Source organism: Myotis davidii, unplaced genomic scaffold (genome assembly GCF_000327345.1).
Source record: "Myotis davidii unplaced genomic scaffold, ASM32734v1 scaffold201, whole genome shotgun sequence".
In the NCBI taxonomy this organism is placed as follows: Eukaryota; Metazoa; Chordata; class Mammalia; order Chiroptera; family Vespertilionidae; genus Myotis; species Myotis davidii.
In genome coordinates this window covers 3,112,708-3,130,119 of record NW_006297819.1, presented here as the reverse complement: position 1 = coordinate 3,130,119, position 17,412 = coordinate 3,112,708, and the positions used below count along the sequence as shown (strand labels likewise).

The following is a 17,412-nucleotide window of genomic DNA, read 5'->3' as shown; positions in this document are numbered from 1 at the left end:
TTTTTCTACAAACACCTGCTCTGTGCATGACGGGGCAGTGCCCCAACTCCCCAATCGACCCTGCTCTGAGACTGACCAGGGGCTGTACCTAGGGATTGGGCCTGCCCTCTGCCACCCGGGAACAGGCCTAAGCCAGCAGGTTGTTATCTCCTGAGTGGTTCCAGACTGCGAGAGGGCACAGGCCAGGCTGAGGGACCTCCCCTCCCCGCCGAGTGCACAAATTTTTGTGCACCAGGCCTCTAGTTAAATAATAAATGAGGGTGGCTTGAGGACCCTGTAGTAGTGTTTGATGTGAGGGCTGTCCTGTTTGAGCACTGGTTCTCTTTTGTAAAAAAGAAATCCTTATCCATGGGTATTTTTGCACAGAGACACTTCTTTTTTTTTAAAAAAAAATTGATTTTAGAGAGGGAGAAAAGAAGAGAAAGAGAGAGAGAGAGAGAGAGAGAGAGAGAGAGAAGCATCAATGTGAGAGAGACACATTAATTGGTTGCCTCTCACACTCGCCCCAACCGAGGCTGGGATTGAACCTACAATTCAGGCAATGCCCTTGATTTGGAATGGAACCTGAGGCACTTTGGTGCTTGGGCTGATGCTCTAACCACTGAGAACCCCAGCCAAGGTGAGCACTCAGTCTTTAACCTTGAGTTTGACAAACTCATTGAAGAAGAACATTTTCAGAGTTCTATATAAAATTCAAATTTGGGGAGATTGGGGGTTCTCAGTGCTGTCTCTTTCAATCTGAGGAGACCAGGGGGTTTGCTTCTGAGACACTGTTGATTACTAGGGCTGGTCATGAATGCTCACTTCCCTACCCGCTCCCTTTCTGACCTAGTTTGGCTTCTAGTATTCAAACTTTAGACCCTCTCAATCACTCCTGATACACGATTGGTCAACCTGACCTCTTTAGATTGTGGATTGCTTATTTCTTGTCTTTTCTTGTCATCTGTCTGTCTTGTACAGTGCTATAGGGATTCTATGCAGAGCCTGGAAACGTTTTGTGAAGAAGGTAATAGGTCTCAGCAAGAATAGAAAACAAACTGTTTTTTTCGTAAGTAGAAAAAAACAGGTGGATTTGGAAGCTAGTACTATCAGGTAGGATCCTATGTAAAGTAACCCTTAAAGATAACCTCTAATGGAGACTTAAAGAAAGAGTATGCTCCCTAATGTTTTTTTGGTATGTCTTAAATTCTAAAATTCAAGAACTTTATTCTTTATCTGTGGCCTCCCTATGGTAATTTGTGCTTATTTCTTATGATCTTTTAAGGGAGAAAAAGAAAAAACTTTCATACAATCTCTTTGTTTAGATGAAGACAATTGTTGTAAATACCATATTCCCTTCTGTGAGAGAAAAGGGACATTGATAGAGAGCTTTTGAGTGAGTCTGCAGTATTCCAGCCACCCTTTGCTCACATGATTTCCATTATCCTCAGCTCCATTCCCGCTCTTATTCATGAAAACTTCTAAGAAGTAGTGCAGTCCACCACAGATCACTGACTCAGGCCAATAAAGACACATCTCCTTTTCATGTTTATTTCATTTTGTTTTTAAGATCACAGAAGAGCAGAGCATTCATACATGTAAAGTAACAGAAGAGAGAAACAGAATTTAAATACATTGAAAAAGTAAAGAAAAAAGCTTTTTTTTAATTTTAATTTTTTTTTACACACACTGCGCTTTTTATGTTCCTTCACAGAGCTAGTATCCAGGGGAGGGGAAACCCACCCAATAAACAAAAATTAAAAACCTTGAACAACCAAAAGAAACACAACAAACAACAGAAAAATGGCCATGTGTTTATATGAAGGAAAGATCTGTTTATGTCTACAGGGCTGAAAAAAGGAATATATTTATATATTTATATATATTTATATGTATATAACACTGTTAATAAGGAGAATTCTAACCAAGAGCAGGATTTATACACCGTTCAGTACAGCAGTGAGGAGGAAGGGGTGAAGCACTGGGGGTGGCGGAGGGAGTGGAGGTTTTCTCCCATGCTTCTCTCCCCCTGTAATTTCCTGCCTTCCACCTTCCCCCACTCCCAGTAAATAGTTGGGTGGCAGAGCTTGGCCATCATTCACCAGGATGAACCACTGATGTTCTCTGGTGAAGAGCGAAGACTTGGGGAAGTGGGTTCAAAAAGGGCCCAGGTAGCTTAGAATTACTTCCACGTGCCAGGAAGCTAGCAGTTCCAGGTGTTTTCATTTGCAAGAAGCAGATTTGAACTCTGTGCCTGGCTTTACATAGAGAGGGCTTGTGCAGAGCAGAATGCAGCTGCAGGAGCAGATGGAGGAGCACCACTCAGAGAGAGGCACCTCTGAAATGCCCATGGCAATGGGGAGCTGTCCTGAGGGCAGGCCATCCCCGCCCTCAAGGAGAGCTCTGGAAGTACCTAAGTAATGGTGTTCCCTTAGCTACATATAGTGATAGTGATGCTGGAAGTTTTGTGTAATCCCTCCTCTTCAGTGTACAGAAGACTCTGATTCTTTCTGTTCTCTTAGGCAATGCATAGAAAGCTTCCATTGGACAGATGCTGAATTGAGCCTCTAGGATGGTGTGGAGCTACACTTGGAGGGGTCAAGACAAGTGGGTCTTTGCTCAACCCATCTGGAACATGGCACAAGTAAGTAATTCTTCATTCACCACGGAAGAAACCATCTTTTCTGCTTACCCTCTTCTCAGAGAACTTAATTTCACTTTTGGATTTTGGCCTTCACAACAACTCTCAAATATTCAGCTCTGTAACCTCCTGAAAAGTGTTTATGTTTAACTTTTCTTTAGATGGTATCAACTTGCACTTTCTGAAAACGAGGTTTGTTTTCTTTCCATCTACTTGCTTGACCTCATAGCCTATAATTCAAGTTCAGGGAAACTTATGCTGTACAAAATTCCTTCCCAAACAAAATATATTATCTTGCCCGTTTCTCACAGAACTGCCTTTTGAACCACATGCTTACTGTCATCAGCACAAGCAAAGTATTTTCAAGGACATACATTGACCACAGGGAGGCACTTGGCCCAGGATGAGAGAAAACTGATATTTCCTTCCCTATGCACAACTTCCTCACTTGTGACGTGCACAATACACAATCTGGTTGTTTTTCTTCCTATGAAAGGTTTTTACAATATAATTCAACAGTTAGATTTTATGATAAATAAGGAAACATCTCTAGCTATTTCAGTTTAGTCTGAATATGTCCCTTTTCAACATTGCTAAGAAGTTTTGATCAGAAGAGAATTACAGAACCAGGCCAGGGATCCTGTCTATATTCTAGGAAGATTTGGCTTTAGAAATGGAGTTGTTGGAATGATGGTTCTGAGAAGAGAAGATAGTCCACAGATCAAACTAGAGATGACAAATAGCTGCTTGGAATGATTCGCTTGACACAGCACTAACAAAAGTGTCACATTCTTATTTAGAATCAGAGAGCTTAGAGTTGACAGAGGTTCTAGAGATGTCATGAAAAGTCCTCATTTTCAGGAAGAGATAACCAAGAGTCAGGAAGGTTAAATGACTTGCTTAAGGTCACATAACTTGTTTGTGGTCAGATCCAGGGCTAGAACCGAATTCTCCTGACTCCCAACCCAGTACACTTTCCACTTCACTTTAGAGTTGCCATGCATCTTGAGTCAAGGAGTGTATTTTAAGCATGTTATTCATTTGACCTAAATTTCTTTTTATAACAGTCCTTTCAGAAAACTCATGTGGTCCTTGAAGTCATCTCCCCTATGACTCTTTATGAATCAGTTGTTTAGAATTTAGAAAAAGTCTATATGTCTGTTAAACATATCAGACGTTTCAAAAGACTCCAAGAGAATGTGTCTGAGAGAGATACGCCCAATTAAAACGATTTTGTCCTCATTTGCAATATTCAGAATAGATATGTAGAAATATAAGTCTACTGGATTAAGTAAAAGTAGTTATTTCCTAGCATGATTTAGCAAGATATTTCTCAAAGTTCCAACCTATTTCTCATATTCCACAATTTCTTAGGATTAAGATGACAAAGAAGCTTTCATTTGGATGGATGGGAAATGAAAACAGAGTAATATTTTCTGCATCAAGGTGTAGGTGACTTCCTTGGGACTCTTTCAGTAAGATGTCTTAGGTGGTAAGTAAGAAGTATCAAGAAAACATTTGGGAGTTGATGCATCAGATACATATGAGCTCTTAAAACTCCTTCCTCCCTATCTCATCATTTCCCTTGCTTTGGAGTCAGGTGAGAAAACTGTGGAAACAGTTGGGAGAAACTCCACTTTGGTCCTGAGGAAACAAAGAGGTGGCTTCCTGTGACATGAGCAGGATATGAATCCCTAACAGTTCCTGTGGGTCTGCTTCCTTTGCTGGGGCAACCTTGAGTTTGGGCCATTAGTCATACTCCTTCCCCTTCTGACTTGTGAAATGCTTTGGTTTTAATTTATTTTTATTTATTTTTTCTTTTCTAAGATTCATAGGTTTAACTGAACTTGACCCCTGCCTGAAAACTGAAGTTTACATAGCTTTTATTATGTACATAAACTAGTGATTTACATTGATTTACACATGATTGGTGCCTAATTTATTAATCAGCACACAGTATGTAAATATGCTGAAAGGAAATCAAGATTTTAAAATAAGTTTTCCATAATAACCACAAACATTTGCACTGGTGTAATATCAAACCTAAACCTAATGTTAACATCAGCTTCCCGGCCAGGGGAAATGTAACAGGCATTGCTGGGTGAAAAATTCTTTCTTGAATTTCAGTCGGCCACATTTGACAGCAGAGCTACATACAAATGAGAATGGTTTGCCTCTCTTTCACTAGTATGCACATAAATGTAAACTTCATTTTGCATTTTAGGGAGACATTTACAGATATTTATGCCAACCATGGTGGAGAATTTACATCACTGGGGCAAAAGCAGTCTTTGGAGGAGAAATATTTTAAATACTTAAGAAAGAAGGAGGTTTTCTAAACTGATTTGCATTTCTTAATTTAGGCTCTTATCTCACTATTTTATGATATATTTAACATTTGTCCCAAAATAATAGTAGTTTTTATGGGTCAGGTAATTGCATTATACTTTTATTTCTATAAAAATGATAGTTATTAAGAACCTAGACTATATCTAAGCTAAAAGGTTATGAAGAGAAAAATAAGGCCATGGTTAATCCCATGGAACATGGTTCGTAAGCAAATTGCTTGGAAACAAAAAATAATAAATTGAAAAAAATGGGGCTCCATGTCTTTCTAAATGAATCAAAGCTCCTTTTTTAACCAAATTCAGTACTTTTCTTCCTTTTAAGTTTAAGCCATTGTTCTAGAGTCTTCTAATACACATACAATTGTAAATATAGCATTTGTAAAGATAAGATTAAAAGCAATACATACACACATATATTATTTTTCCACAAATAATTCAAGGCCTGCAAAAAACAAAATAGAAATTCTGGGAGACAAGCCAATAGAAACAGTCAAACCACAACCAATCTGGGGATGGAAACTGTGACTCTGGAGTTGTTTATAAGCTAACAACTCAGTAGGTGCTAACTCAGATACAATTTCATGCTGAGGAGTTTAGTTTTTGTGTGCAAAGGAGGTAAATCCATTTTTGGAGGAGAAACAGGTTTTTGTTTCTGTCCTCCAAGAACATGAAAATCACGAGTACTTTTACAAGGTCTCTATGAATAGCCCCGGTTGTCTGAATATGTAGTTTTTAAAAATGCCCATGACAAGGGTGAAGTCTGTCTGACTTGGAAGAGAAGGCAAAGGTCAATGGGACGATTCTTTCCAACAGAAAACTCAATGACTTTCCCATCAGCCTCAGTTCTTTTAGGGTAGAGGGATATTATGTGGCAAAACAAGTAAGACAAAAACCTTTTGATGAACAATTGTCCAGAGGATGTATTTCTGCAGTTGTAAAACCTAGGATTAGTTCTCATTCTTCAGGAAGTGCCCAGGATCAAGGGTATTTCTGCTTTTTTTTAACAGGAAATCAAGTCTAAGGATTTTGTTTTATGAATGGTGAGGTGCAGTTTGCATACAAAGAACATTAAATCTATTAGCCATTCAGATTAATTGATGCACTTCACTCCTCTCAGAGTACTGATACTAACAAGTTGGTTATTTTCAGTTTAGGGTTTAAGCTTTGATTACCAATGGACAAGATTCTTGAGGGGATTTATATAGCAATATGATAAGCTGATGAACTAAATTTCAAAAGTCCCATGTTCAAACTCAATTTCATGGTGACAGTCTGATGGCTCCTACCTGTTTTTTTCTGATTTTTCTCCAATCTGTATTCTGCATTCTTCACATTGCTTAGAGACATTCTCATACCTAGGAGATTTCTGGGGTCACTGTTTGCTCTGAAACAGGAGCCAGGATGAATTTTTTAAACCCCCAGCTCTTGCCAGAAATATATGCAACACTACAATATCCAGTATATGTTTAATATATGGTTCATATTAAAACTCAGGAACAAATGGTGCCAACATGGCAAAGACATTCCTTTCAATGGAATATCTCCTTCCATAAAACCAAGACCTTGTCTTTAGGATAGGGTGGGGACGAAAAGAAATCTAGGTGTATGATTAAAATCTGTGACATGCCACTGGGATCTGTTCCTGAAACTGACACTAAACTGAATTAAGTCCTGTTACTCTTCGCTTCTTATATATCTTTAAATTAGCATGTACTTCTCTGAAGCTTCCACTTAAGGATATGGCTGGCTCTTCATATATATGGGGAACATTTATCAAGGATGATAAACTTTTAATCCTGTACTAAGAAGACCAAACTGTAGAGAAACCTCTGATTGTCAGTTAGTTGATGCTGCATAGGAACATGGCAACCTTCCCTGTATTTTAGTAGTTACCTGTCCTACAGCAGGATTTCCCACAAACACTCTCACAGATCCCTAAGCCTAATTTGTTCTTCAATTTCATGTCTAAACTGCAAAATCATAAAAGAAGGCTGGTGAAAAACTTCTAAAATAGAATAAAATCTCTCAGAAGAGATGAAAAATACTGCCTATCAAGGCAATTGTTATGTTCATAGACTTATCACAAAAAGCCTTCAATTAATAAAAATCTATCAAGAGAAATTTTCCTTCCTTCTTTCCTTCCTTCTTCCTTCTCTCCTTTCCTTTCTTCCTCACTTCCTTTATTGATTTGCAGTTCTGAAGTTTCCTGTTTTATATCACATGGCAGCTATTTTTCAGGTTTCAAAACTTGGTGAGGTACCATATCTGGCTCTGCTAAAATACTGTCAATTATGACCTCAATAATAATCCTCTGTCCTTTTATAAACTCAGTCACTTCCAATGTCTCCTATAGGGTTGGTTTCCTGACAAAGCTATCTACACACATAGAGCCAGCTCTCTGCAAGACCTTTCCTAAGAAAATCCTTCTGATGTTGTGATGATGCCAAGGTTTGTGTTAATCATAGAATTTCTGTGTAAATTATTACAAGCTTCCCGGCTCTTTTGGTTAAGACACTAACTCTCATTTCAGTGTTAATGGTAAGATGATGCTTGTAGATGTGGCCTTAAACAGCATATTCCCCACTGCATCTTTTTCAGGGGACTAGAAGCCAAAAGTGAGCAGGGAAATTGGAATATAATTTCATTCCTAGTGGCTTGGCCTAGGATAAAGATGGACTACTATGACCAATGTTGCTGCAGACACCAGCAGTGGAACAGGAGCGAGATAATGTGGGCAACCAAATAATGTCTTAGCCTAGAAAACCAGGACAAAAGTCTGCAAAGGAGCACGGGAGTTGATTCCTTTTTCTTATGGTCAGTGCATTGTATTGAGTTCTGTCAGCATCTCTTACAATTCGAGTAAGGATCTGAGCCCCTGCTCACTTTCCCTGCTTCACTCACTCTCACGTATCCTGTCTGAAATAGGAAACAATCTCTGCTCAGAGGAATCTATGGGCGAATGCAGTGTTATTTGAAAATTAGGGAGGGAGCAAAACAGGGTTGCTTAGGATCTCCACATGGCTCCTCCTCTTCCATTGGGAGTTAATACTGGGAGACCTTCCTGCATCTGGGGATTTACTCAGCACATGCTGCTCACCCTGCAGCAGAGCAGGACCCAGCCCGCAACAAGCCAGCAAACCTATGAATCCCTCAGACTCATGGAACAAGAGTGAAATCAGAAACCTTTTCTCCTAGGTCGCCTCATCCACATCACCGATTTTCTCTACTGTTTGCTCACCCCATCACTAGTAGGCACTTTCATTGACAGTGATATTCTGAGTGACTCCTGACTGGGTTCTGATGATTGGACTAGGAGAAAGATGAGGTTCTGCCCTTAGGAGGGGCATAGCATGGTGTGAACACACACCGATGTTGGGTGACAGCCATGGGTGGGGAAGGGCCCTGCTCCTGCCCTCCTTCCCCACTCTGCCCCCAGCAACGTGTCACAGCTGCGTCTCACAATTACAAATGCAGGACAGTATCTACAGCACGAAGTCTATGTACACATGGACCATTCCCTTGGCATGCTTGAGAGACACACACACACGCACACACATGTACACCCACGTGAGAGCGAGAGACGCGAGCACGCACGCACAGCAGAGAAAATTAAAATGGCACTTCCTAGCGTTTGTGGCATGACTAGTGCTCAGGGTGGTGGGAGTGAAGAGAAGTGTGTAGGGGGTGGAGATAAAAAAGGGGGTATCTGGGATGAATGTGGGGAGATAGAACACACTGGAGTGGGAGGAGTTGTTCTTAAAAGTTGGTGATAGTGGAGGCAGAAAGCCAGAGAAAGGCTCAACACAGGACTCCGCTTGGATTCCACTGGTAGTCTCAAATGGTTACAAGTCAGCTCAAATGAAAACAGAGGAAAAAGTTGATGGCAATATACACACAAAGGCAAGACCTTGTTTCTTTTCCCCTCATGATGAAAAAAGATGAAGGAAGGATCAAGTGTGTGGGGGAGTTAATATCCATCTGGTACTTCTTCACTTGTCCTAGTTTTACACCTGGATGTCCTTAGCATGATGGGTCTTCACACAGCATATATCTGCTTAGACATACACATAGCCTAATAGAACTTTTCCCACCCTGAATCATACTCAAATGGTTATTGATGGACTTGAGAATTGTTTCAAATGTTGTATTGTCTTCTTCCTTTTTCTTACTTCCCCCTTTATTTATAAACACACAATGTTGTGAAATAAACAGTCTCCCCCCATCTCACTCTCTCTCTCTGTATCCTGTGTGACGCATATTTTGTGTGTTTTTTTAAATTATTTTAAAATTTTTATTCTATTAACATTTGCTGAGAAGGCAGAGCAGAGATGCTGCCAGCAGCCACAGTGGTACGGCCAGACTGATGGATCCATTTATTCCTTTCGCCGACCCAGGTCCTGCAGAGCAAAGGAGAGAGGGAGAAAAAAGAGAATGGTTACATCTGGCCCACTCTGTGTTAGAGCTGACTGCTGCCCTGTCAGAGGTGAGGCAGGTCTGGTAGGCACCAGTGCCTCCAAGTCAGTGTGCGTATGTACAGCTCAACAGGGTCTCACATTCCTTCCTTAATCCTTCTTCTTGAACTGTAAATATCTTAAGAATTATCATTGTTTCAAACACCTCTAGATACAAAATGCTTTCATCAGAGAACATCCTAAACTAGCTGTCCCTGGCGTGTCTGAGGGCGTGGCAGGCCCCTCCTCACCCAGCCTCCTCTTGCGTGCTCCACTGGGCATGGCAGCCAAAGCCAGCACTCATTAAGATTCCAACCATTGGTGAGGGTCCTTCTGCAGCCAGACACGGGCTCCTCCAGCTGATTTATCACAGCATCTCCATCAATAAAACATGGAACCAATCTGTGACCCTCTTGTTTCTCATGGGGGAAACTGTAATTATTTATTGGTTACAGGGAAGAGAGCTCTTTCCAAGTAATATTTATGACTAGTGACACTTGAGCTTCAAGGTTGAAAATAAGTCAACTCATTGTAGAATTTTAAGAGGCAGAAGGGGATCACCTGGTCCAAACTCTAACTTTGACAGTTTAAAAATCAAAAGTAAAGACAACAACAACAACAGAAAACAACAAACAAACACGACTTAGGGAGGTTAAAGAGGCAGGTCCAAACCAAAAACAAGACTAAGCTTGAAGTTGCCCAGAATTCGACCTGGAGTGACAGTCTGTGTGACTGGTTTTCCCCAGGTGGACAGGATTGGGGTGTGTAAGTGTGGCTATAGATCCAAGAGGGAGATTGGATTGGAAAGGAAAGAGGAGAAGCGAGGTATGTGTTGACAGAATGAGGAGGATTGGGGCAGAAAATGTTGCTCTGAAGAGCTTGTCTCCTATGCTTTGCTTGCCCACTCTCTCCTTTTGTATGGTTCTTTTGTAAAGATCATTTAAAAAAGAAAATGCTAGTATTTTTCACAACCAAGACTTTGGGATTGAAGACTGTATGTTTAGATGATGACATTCAAAAGAGAGATTGGTGTGACTATAATTATGGGTCACTTTGAAGTTTTGAGGGCACATATGCAGACAAATCTGTGTGAATGAGTGTATATGTGAGTGTGTGTTTAAACTTATGATGGTTCAAGTGCAATGAAGCATCTCTGGTATGTGAATGTTGTCAAAATTGTCAATAAACATACCAGATTAGAGGTAAAATTACAGTATATATATCATAAATTATAATAGCAACAACAACCAAACAAAACCATTAGATAATTAGGTAGCTCTTACTGCAAGGTACTGTTATAAATGCTTTACAAATACAAGCACACTACCATGCTGTGAGGCAGGTACACAATGAGCCCAGTTTTACAGCGAGATAACAGAGCCAGAGAGAGATGAAACCTATTGCACAAGTTTACACAGCTAGTAAGCTGGGGTTTTCACCCAGGCAGCTGGCTCCAGTCTTTGCCTGTCACCACTACACAAGTTATCAAGCGAAGGGGTGCCAATGAGTCTCTGGGCCAACATTTGGCAAATGAAATTTGTCTTTGCTTAAAACAATAGCCAGAACAAACAAACCGACATGAAGACATCATTATCTTTTTTAAAAAAAGTGATTTCAATAGAATATTTAGACTAGAATGGCATCTTCTAAGCATTAAAAATATTACTATAAAATATGAATATATACAAACTTTGAACAACAAAGTTATAGTATAAAATGAGCTTTATTATATGTAAAGATATGAAACTGCAAATTAAAATTTTAAATATTCAATCAATAAATATTTTAATTTTCTGAATGGCTATAGGATCATATTAATATAAAGGCACTGTAGCTTCCTTCAGGTTCATGCCTTTCATGAGGAGTTAAGGTTCAAGAAGATCATGTTTCCTGCATGATGCACCTGATTAGGAATCGTGATTAAAATCCAAGTGTTCTGAGCCTTACTCACCCTCTACCTGTCTCCTCCCTACCTTTGGTATCTTTGAGCTTTCTTAATGGCAGCTCCCAGGGCTTCTGGCCCGATGGGCATTTTAGCTCCTCTATGTGCTGTAGGTAGCATGAGCTCAGTGGCACATTTGTTTGAATTAGTGTGTCAGTGAAGCAGAGAAAGACTACACACAAACCTATGTCATTCCTGGTTAAACAGATTTGAGATAGGGATGCTGTGAAACAGAAGGTTTCCAGAAAGACTCTAATCCTGCTATTTCCTTAACTTTATTTTTAGTGCTGGTACAGACTAGATTATCATAAGGCATCTTGGAGTTGAAGGTACCTGGGAAGTCTAAGAAGCCCAGTCTTGCCATTTTTTTGAAGGGCAGTAAATGTTTGAGAAAGCAGAAATTCCATCATTGAAATATAGACATATATGAACCTAAATAAACACGTTTAATATAACATTTTGCTAATCATGTGCATACATAGGTACTAGAGAATAATATATGTTGTATGCATATTCATATCTATACATATGATATACACTGGTATTATTGGTGTTTACATACATATAATTGAGAATAAACTATCACTTTCACATGATATTCCATGTTACATATAGGGAATCCAAGTATATGACTATTAATGACCTTTAATTTTATCCTTAATGAAATTATAACATAGTTGAAGTGAATTCTGTAGATCTGTCAGTTATTTTTTGAGTGCTCTCATATAGCTATTTGATGTACTTATATGACTTGCTCTTTCCACAATTGGTTTTGAGAGTAAGTAAATAGGCTTGAAAAATGCAAAGGTAAATGGGAGACAGTTGGGGAGTCATCACAAGGGGGCATGCAATTATAGATATGTATATATGACTGTGTAGGAGAGTACTTCAGTTAATGGCCATTTTGAGGAGAATAATCAGCTAAATCATTAATTATGTTTTAGTTCATAGTTATGCAATTTCTGCTTATTTGAGGAAATGCAAATGGTAAAACTTATTTCCCACACCAGATGGCCAGGCTTAGCAAGTATTTTCCCATACAGACAGATAGAATGAAAGCAAGAGTCTGCAAACATGAATTAGCCTTAAGAATAGATGGGCAAATAGAACCACAATTCAAAAATTGCTACATGCTTATCACACAACAGACAAATACCATATCTTGATCTTCAGTCACATTCTATATGTGCGTGTGTATATGTGTATGCACATGCTTACATGTGTGGTATCTAGTAGATATTCGACAAATGGTAGCAGAATCATTATTGCTATTAACTATAGCTATCCGGATTACAGAAAGGCACAAAATACCCCTGAATCCAAGGGTTAGTTTGTGAATTGGGTCAAGGCTTTCAATGTTTGACCCAAAGGGGCAAAATTTAGCTGTAGGAAGATTGAAAGTCTTGAGTCAACCCACCAGGTCTAGGTTCTCAACCCCAGGACAGGATGATAAATGAGATTGTGTCAAGGTGAATGCTGGATTACACTTTGCCATCATAATGCTTAAAAAGGGAATGTGTGGCTCAGAGCAAGAATGATACAGCATCCTGAAATTGAGGAATGTGAGTATTTTTTGGCAAAGTGTATATACGACAAACCTGATGCAGAATGCTGAGCCAATTGATCAGTCTTTCAGTAAAATCCCAAAGTAAGGACAGGTGATTTTTCAACACCTGCTTTAGAGAGCACACTCTTAGTGAAACTTTGTGATTCAAATTTGGACAAGATATTTCTGTTGATCTCCTGGATATTGAGGGCTCATTTCAAAGACTGGGGGCTAGATGTATTCAATATAATCATTAGTCACACCCTCAGTGATTGTTGGGAAAGCCTTTCATCCTCTAAGCCATCGAGGTCAATCATAATTTTATTCCTGTACATAGTTCAGCCATACAAGAAAAGAGGGAAGGCCAGACAAGTTTAAGTTTGAATTACTCCTTATAATTATTAAGGGCTGACTGAGTGACTGAAAATAAGATAAAAACTTAAACAACATAGTTAACACTTGTTAAGTGAGAGAAAAAAATAATCTCCCAAATCTCTATTAAATATTATCCAGATAGGCACGTAGAGGCCTAGGAAGCCATGTTTAATTAAGGGAAGCCTGAAAAGACTGACTTTGGCGCCACCTGCTGTCCATATTCAGCCAGTTCATCTTCCTCTGGCTGAATGAGCCCTGTGTCTTAGAATTAAATTTGGGCTCCTCCTACATAATTATTTATGCATTATCTCCCCTCTCTATAAAGTGAGTTTTGGGTAGGGTTTCACAGTAAAGTTGGAGTTATCACATCTTTTCCATCAAAACAGCATCAAATATTTTGCCATGTAAAATTCTGAAATTTTAGGCCAATACTTAGAATTCTTTTGGGTGACACTTGGAATTTATCTCAATGGTTTCTGGAGAAACACACACACACACACACACACACACACACACACACACACCCTGTGCCTTATTTTTATATCCACACCAAAATCCTGAGGTATCCTATGTTTCACTACTTAAGATTCAACTATAATTGATAATCATGGCATTGGGGAGAGAAGGGCTGAAGAGGGCAGTACCTTAGATCTTCTTGCCCCAAATGATATTGGTTCTATGTATATATTTCTGGTTGCCTCTTCCCTGCTGCCTTCTGTGGGGACTAGCTAGAGCTGATATAAACAAAATGCTGGCCCTTTCCTGAATAAGCAACGTGTCCATAATCTCTGTTTCTTGGTCACTGGTGGGATATAAATCCCACAAGAATCGTTTTCACTATTGATAATCATCTTGGTTGTCTCATCTCCTTTGAGGTTCAGAGAAGAAGGCATCTTCATAGGAGACAATTACCAATCCAAGTGGGTGGCCACAAGGACTTAAGGAGGGTGGTATCTGGCCACAAAGATTCCTCTGTGGCTCTGGTCTGGAGATTTCTTTTGGACTTGGAAAGAGGTAATTGGTAATTGTTTTCATTTTAGGGTCTATTTATTGAAGCTTTAACCTGAGTGCATTGTTGTTGAAGGGAAAATTATGTGAATGACGTGCCACATGGCTGATGGAAGTATGCGGGGCAGTTGGAGGGCAATTCCTAGGAGATCCCAGCAACCATGGTGTACTACCGCAGAGTGAGGGTAGATGAAGACCTGGGAGAATGCTGAGGCAGGAGGGAGTATTAAATTCTAAAGTCCTTCGTTTTAGGAGACCCTACTCTATTTTCCTTAGAAATATATCCACTTGAATAGCCAACAAGTAACAGTAAAGTCAGTTCTATGTAATTGGGTAGTGAACATTTCCAAAAAGTACAACTCTGCAAGAATAAACCATGGGCACTTAAAATGAGGAAAGTGGGAGGGGGATAAGTTGCTCAGTTCCAGACATTCAAAAGTGAATAACTAAAGCAATAGAGTAGGCATGGGTAGTAGAGGCTTTTTGTGAAAGAGAAAGTTTACAATTTTGGAATAAATAGTGGCAAATGTGTTATGGAAATTATTTTCACAAACAGTTGAGATGAAATAAACTCCAGTATATAAGACCCTAACACACTGCTGTGCAATTTTAATTTTAACATGTAGAAGGTAATTAGAAATAAGAACCATACCTTTTTGCTTGAAGTGCATGGTCGTGCCAATTTCTAAAAAAGAAACATTTAGCAAAACAAAAACAGGTAAAAATTTTTACCAATTGAGAATAAGCACAAAAGTAGCCTGGTACTCTCCACTTAAAGGAGAATGAGAGGAAGGGTGGAAAAGCATTCTAGTAGAATCAGACATTGATAGAGATGGAAAGAAAGGTATGTGGAAAGAGATTGGTTGGTTGGAACAAATGTTGTGCATTTGGAGGTGGCAAAATCAATTTGTAACTACAAATACTTGATGTCACATGTTAGTATATGTGTAGACAAGTGCAAGCAACTCTGAGTATGGCATGAAGATGAACTCTTGACTGTAATTTAGTGAAATGATAGAATGTGTCTGGATCCTAACACCATCCTACCATTTTGCCCCTGGTTGGCTCCACTCTTTCTTTTCACCCAAAATGCTAAATGCGTTCCAACTTTAAAGCTTTTGTACGTGCTGGGTCATCTGCTTGAGATGCTCTTTCCCCAGATCTCTGGATGGCTCACTCGGTCACTTCATCCAGATTTCTGCTAAACTGTTTTAGTTACCAGTTCAGGAAGGTCTTCTCCCATCACTTTATCAAAAACCAATACCCTGTTACTTTCTATTCTTTTACTCTGACTTATTAATATTAATGGCACTTAGCACTACTTGGCATCATGTTATACATTTACTTAGTTGTGGTAGAGAGTTTATCTCCTCCCTTAGATACTTTAGAGGGAATAGCATCTATAATAATGAAAGTGTAATATGCTAATTAGACCAACCAGCCGAATGGCCTTCTGGACATCCTTCTGGACATCCTTCTGGATGAAGCATCAGCAGCAGAGGCCAAGGCAGAGGATGATCGGGCAGGCAAACAAGTGGTTGGGGCAATCAGGCAGGCAGGCAGAGTGGTTAGGGGTGATCAGGCAGGCAGGCAGAGTGGTTAGGGATGATCAGGCAGGCAGGTGAGCAGTTAGGGGCAATGAGGCAGGCAGGCAGAGGTGAATTGGGGCAATGAGGTGGGCAGGCGGGTGGTTAGGGGCAATCAGGAAGGCAAATGGTTAGGAGCCAGTGGTCCCAGATTGCAAGAGTGTGCAGGCTGGGCTAAGGGGCCCCCATCCCCCCTCCGTCCTGCACCGTGCATGAATTTTTTTGTATATATACCCTAGAGGCCCGGTGCATGAAAATTCATGCACTGGAGGGGGCGGTCCCTCATCCTGGACTGCCCCCTCTCACAGTCTGGGAGCCCTCAGGGGCAGGAAGCAACCTGATGATCAGGGGAAGCCAATGCCCTCATCAGACCTCTGCTGCTGCCATTGCCGGCAGCACAAGCCTGGGGGCAGGCCTGGCCTTTCCATGTACCTGCCGCCCCGATGGGGCTGAGGGAACTGGGGGCTGCCGTCTTTGAGGGTGTGGCAGACAATTAGCATATTCCCTCCTTATTGGCTGTGGGTGCCGCCATCTTTGCGATGGTGTGAAGGTCAATTAGCATCTTCCCTCTTTATTAGATATAATTTTGTCAACCATTGTATTGATAGTGCCTAAATTAGAGCCTGGCATGCAGTAGGTATTCAATACATATTTGTTGAATGTATAAATAAATCCCAGAATTGTTGCATATAAAATAGGTCAAATACTTGTATTTCCTTTTAAGTTGCCTTATCAGCTAAACCATAGTACTTTGAGATCTGTAGACGCCTATATGAAAACTTTCCATAGGATACCACTCTGAATCTGAGGACCAACTGAATGGTTGGTCAAATACAGAATCCCAAACCAAGGCTGCAGAATATGATTTTTTTTTTTTTTTCTTCTTGAAGACCAAGGGATCGCCTTGTGTCCCTGAATAATATACTTTCTCTAAGGAACTACAGTGATTGGATTCTGAAGACAAAGAGAGTATTTGGATTGGACATCTAGTGGACTCATTGTCCTGTTTGAAACTTCTAGGATAAACACCCAAATTCTTAGCAGGGCACCTGTGCCTCTGCCCCCTCTCCTCTCCAGCCTCATCATTGTTCATCTTCTCTGCAATCCAGACCACAAGCCTGCCTTAATTTCTCTGTCCTAGGGCCAATGGCCCAATAATATTTCTACTAGAAATTTCACTCATCCTTCAGAATTCAGTTATAACTTCCAGAGGGAAGGTAGTCTCCTTGGTAAAATAAACTCCCTATATTTCTGCTCTCCTTCGTAACAGTCATCTCAGTTTTAATTTCAAGTACCTGTGTCTGAAGTTCTGATTAACACTCATCTTCACTATGGAACTGTGGGTGCTGTGGAAGCAGGGGCTGTGTCTGTTACGTTCCCTGTTGGAGCACAGCCAGTGCAGGAAGGCACTCCGAATGCTCACTGGGTCACAAGAGTAGATCTGGAATCACTGAAATCTGAGAAAAATAAATATGCCAAGCACCCTCCTTACAGAGGATCTGAGACTGTTAAAACAACAGAGAACCTGAGTAGCTA

At 40.2% G+C, this 17,412-nt stretch overlaps 1 protein-coding gene across 2 annotated transcripts in view; it reads right to left on the bottom strand.

The window, feature by feature from the left end:
* Positions 1-1,506: 1,506 nt before the first annotated feature.
* LSAMP (limbic system-associated membrane protein) overlaps positions 1,507-17,412 on the bottom strand; it is a 640,116-nt gene continuing 624,210 nt past the window's right edge. The window contains exons 8-9 of one of the 2 annotated variants that reach the window (XM_006773572.2): positions 14,943-14,975; positions 1,507-9,365 (exon numbers count right to left, since the gene is read on the bottom strand). In XM_006773572.2, coding sequence (XP_006773635.1) covers positions 9,268-9,365; positions 14,943-14,975 — 131 coding nt within the window. In that variant the 3' untranslated portion in view covers positions 1,507-9,267. The remainder of the gene's footprint in view (positions 9,366-14,942; positions 14,976-17,412) is intronic. The other variant, XM_006773573.2, reaches the window with a different exon arrangement.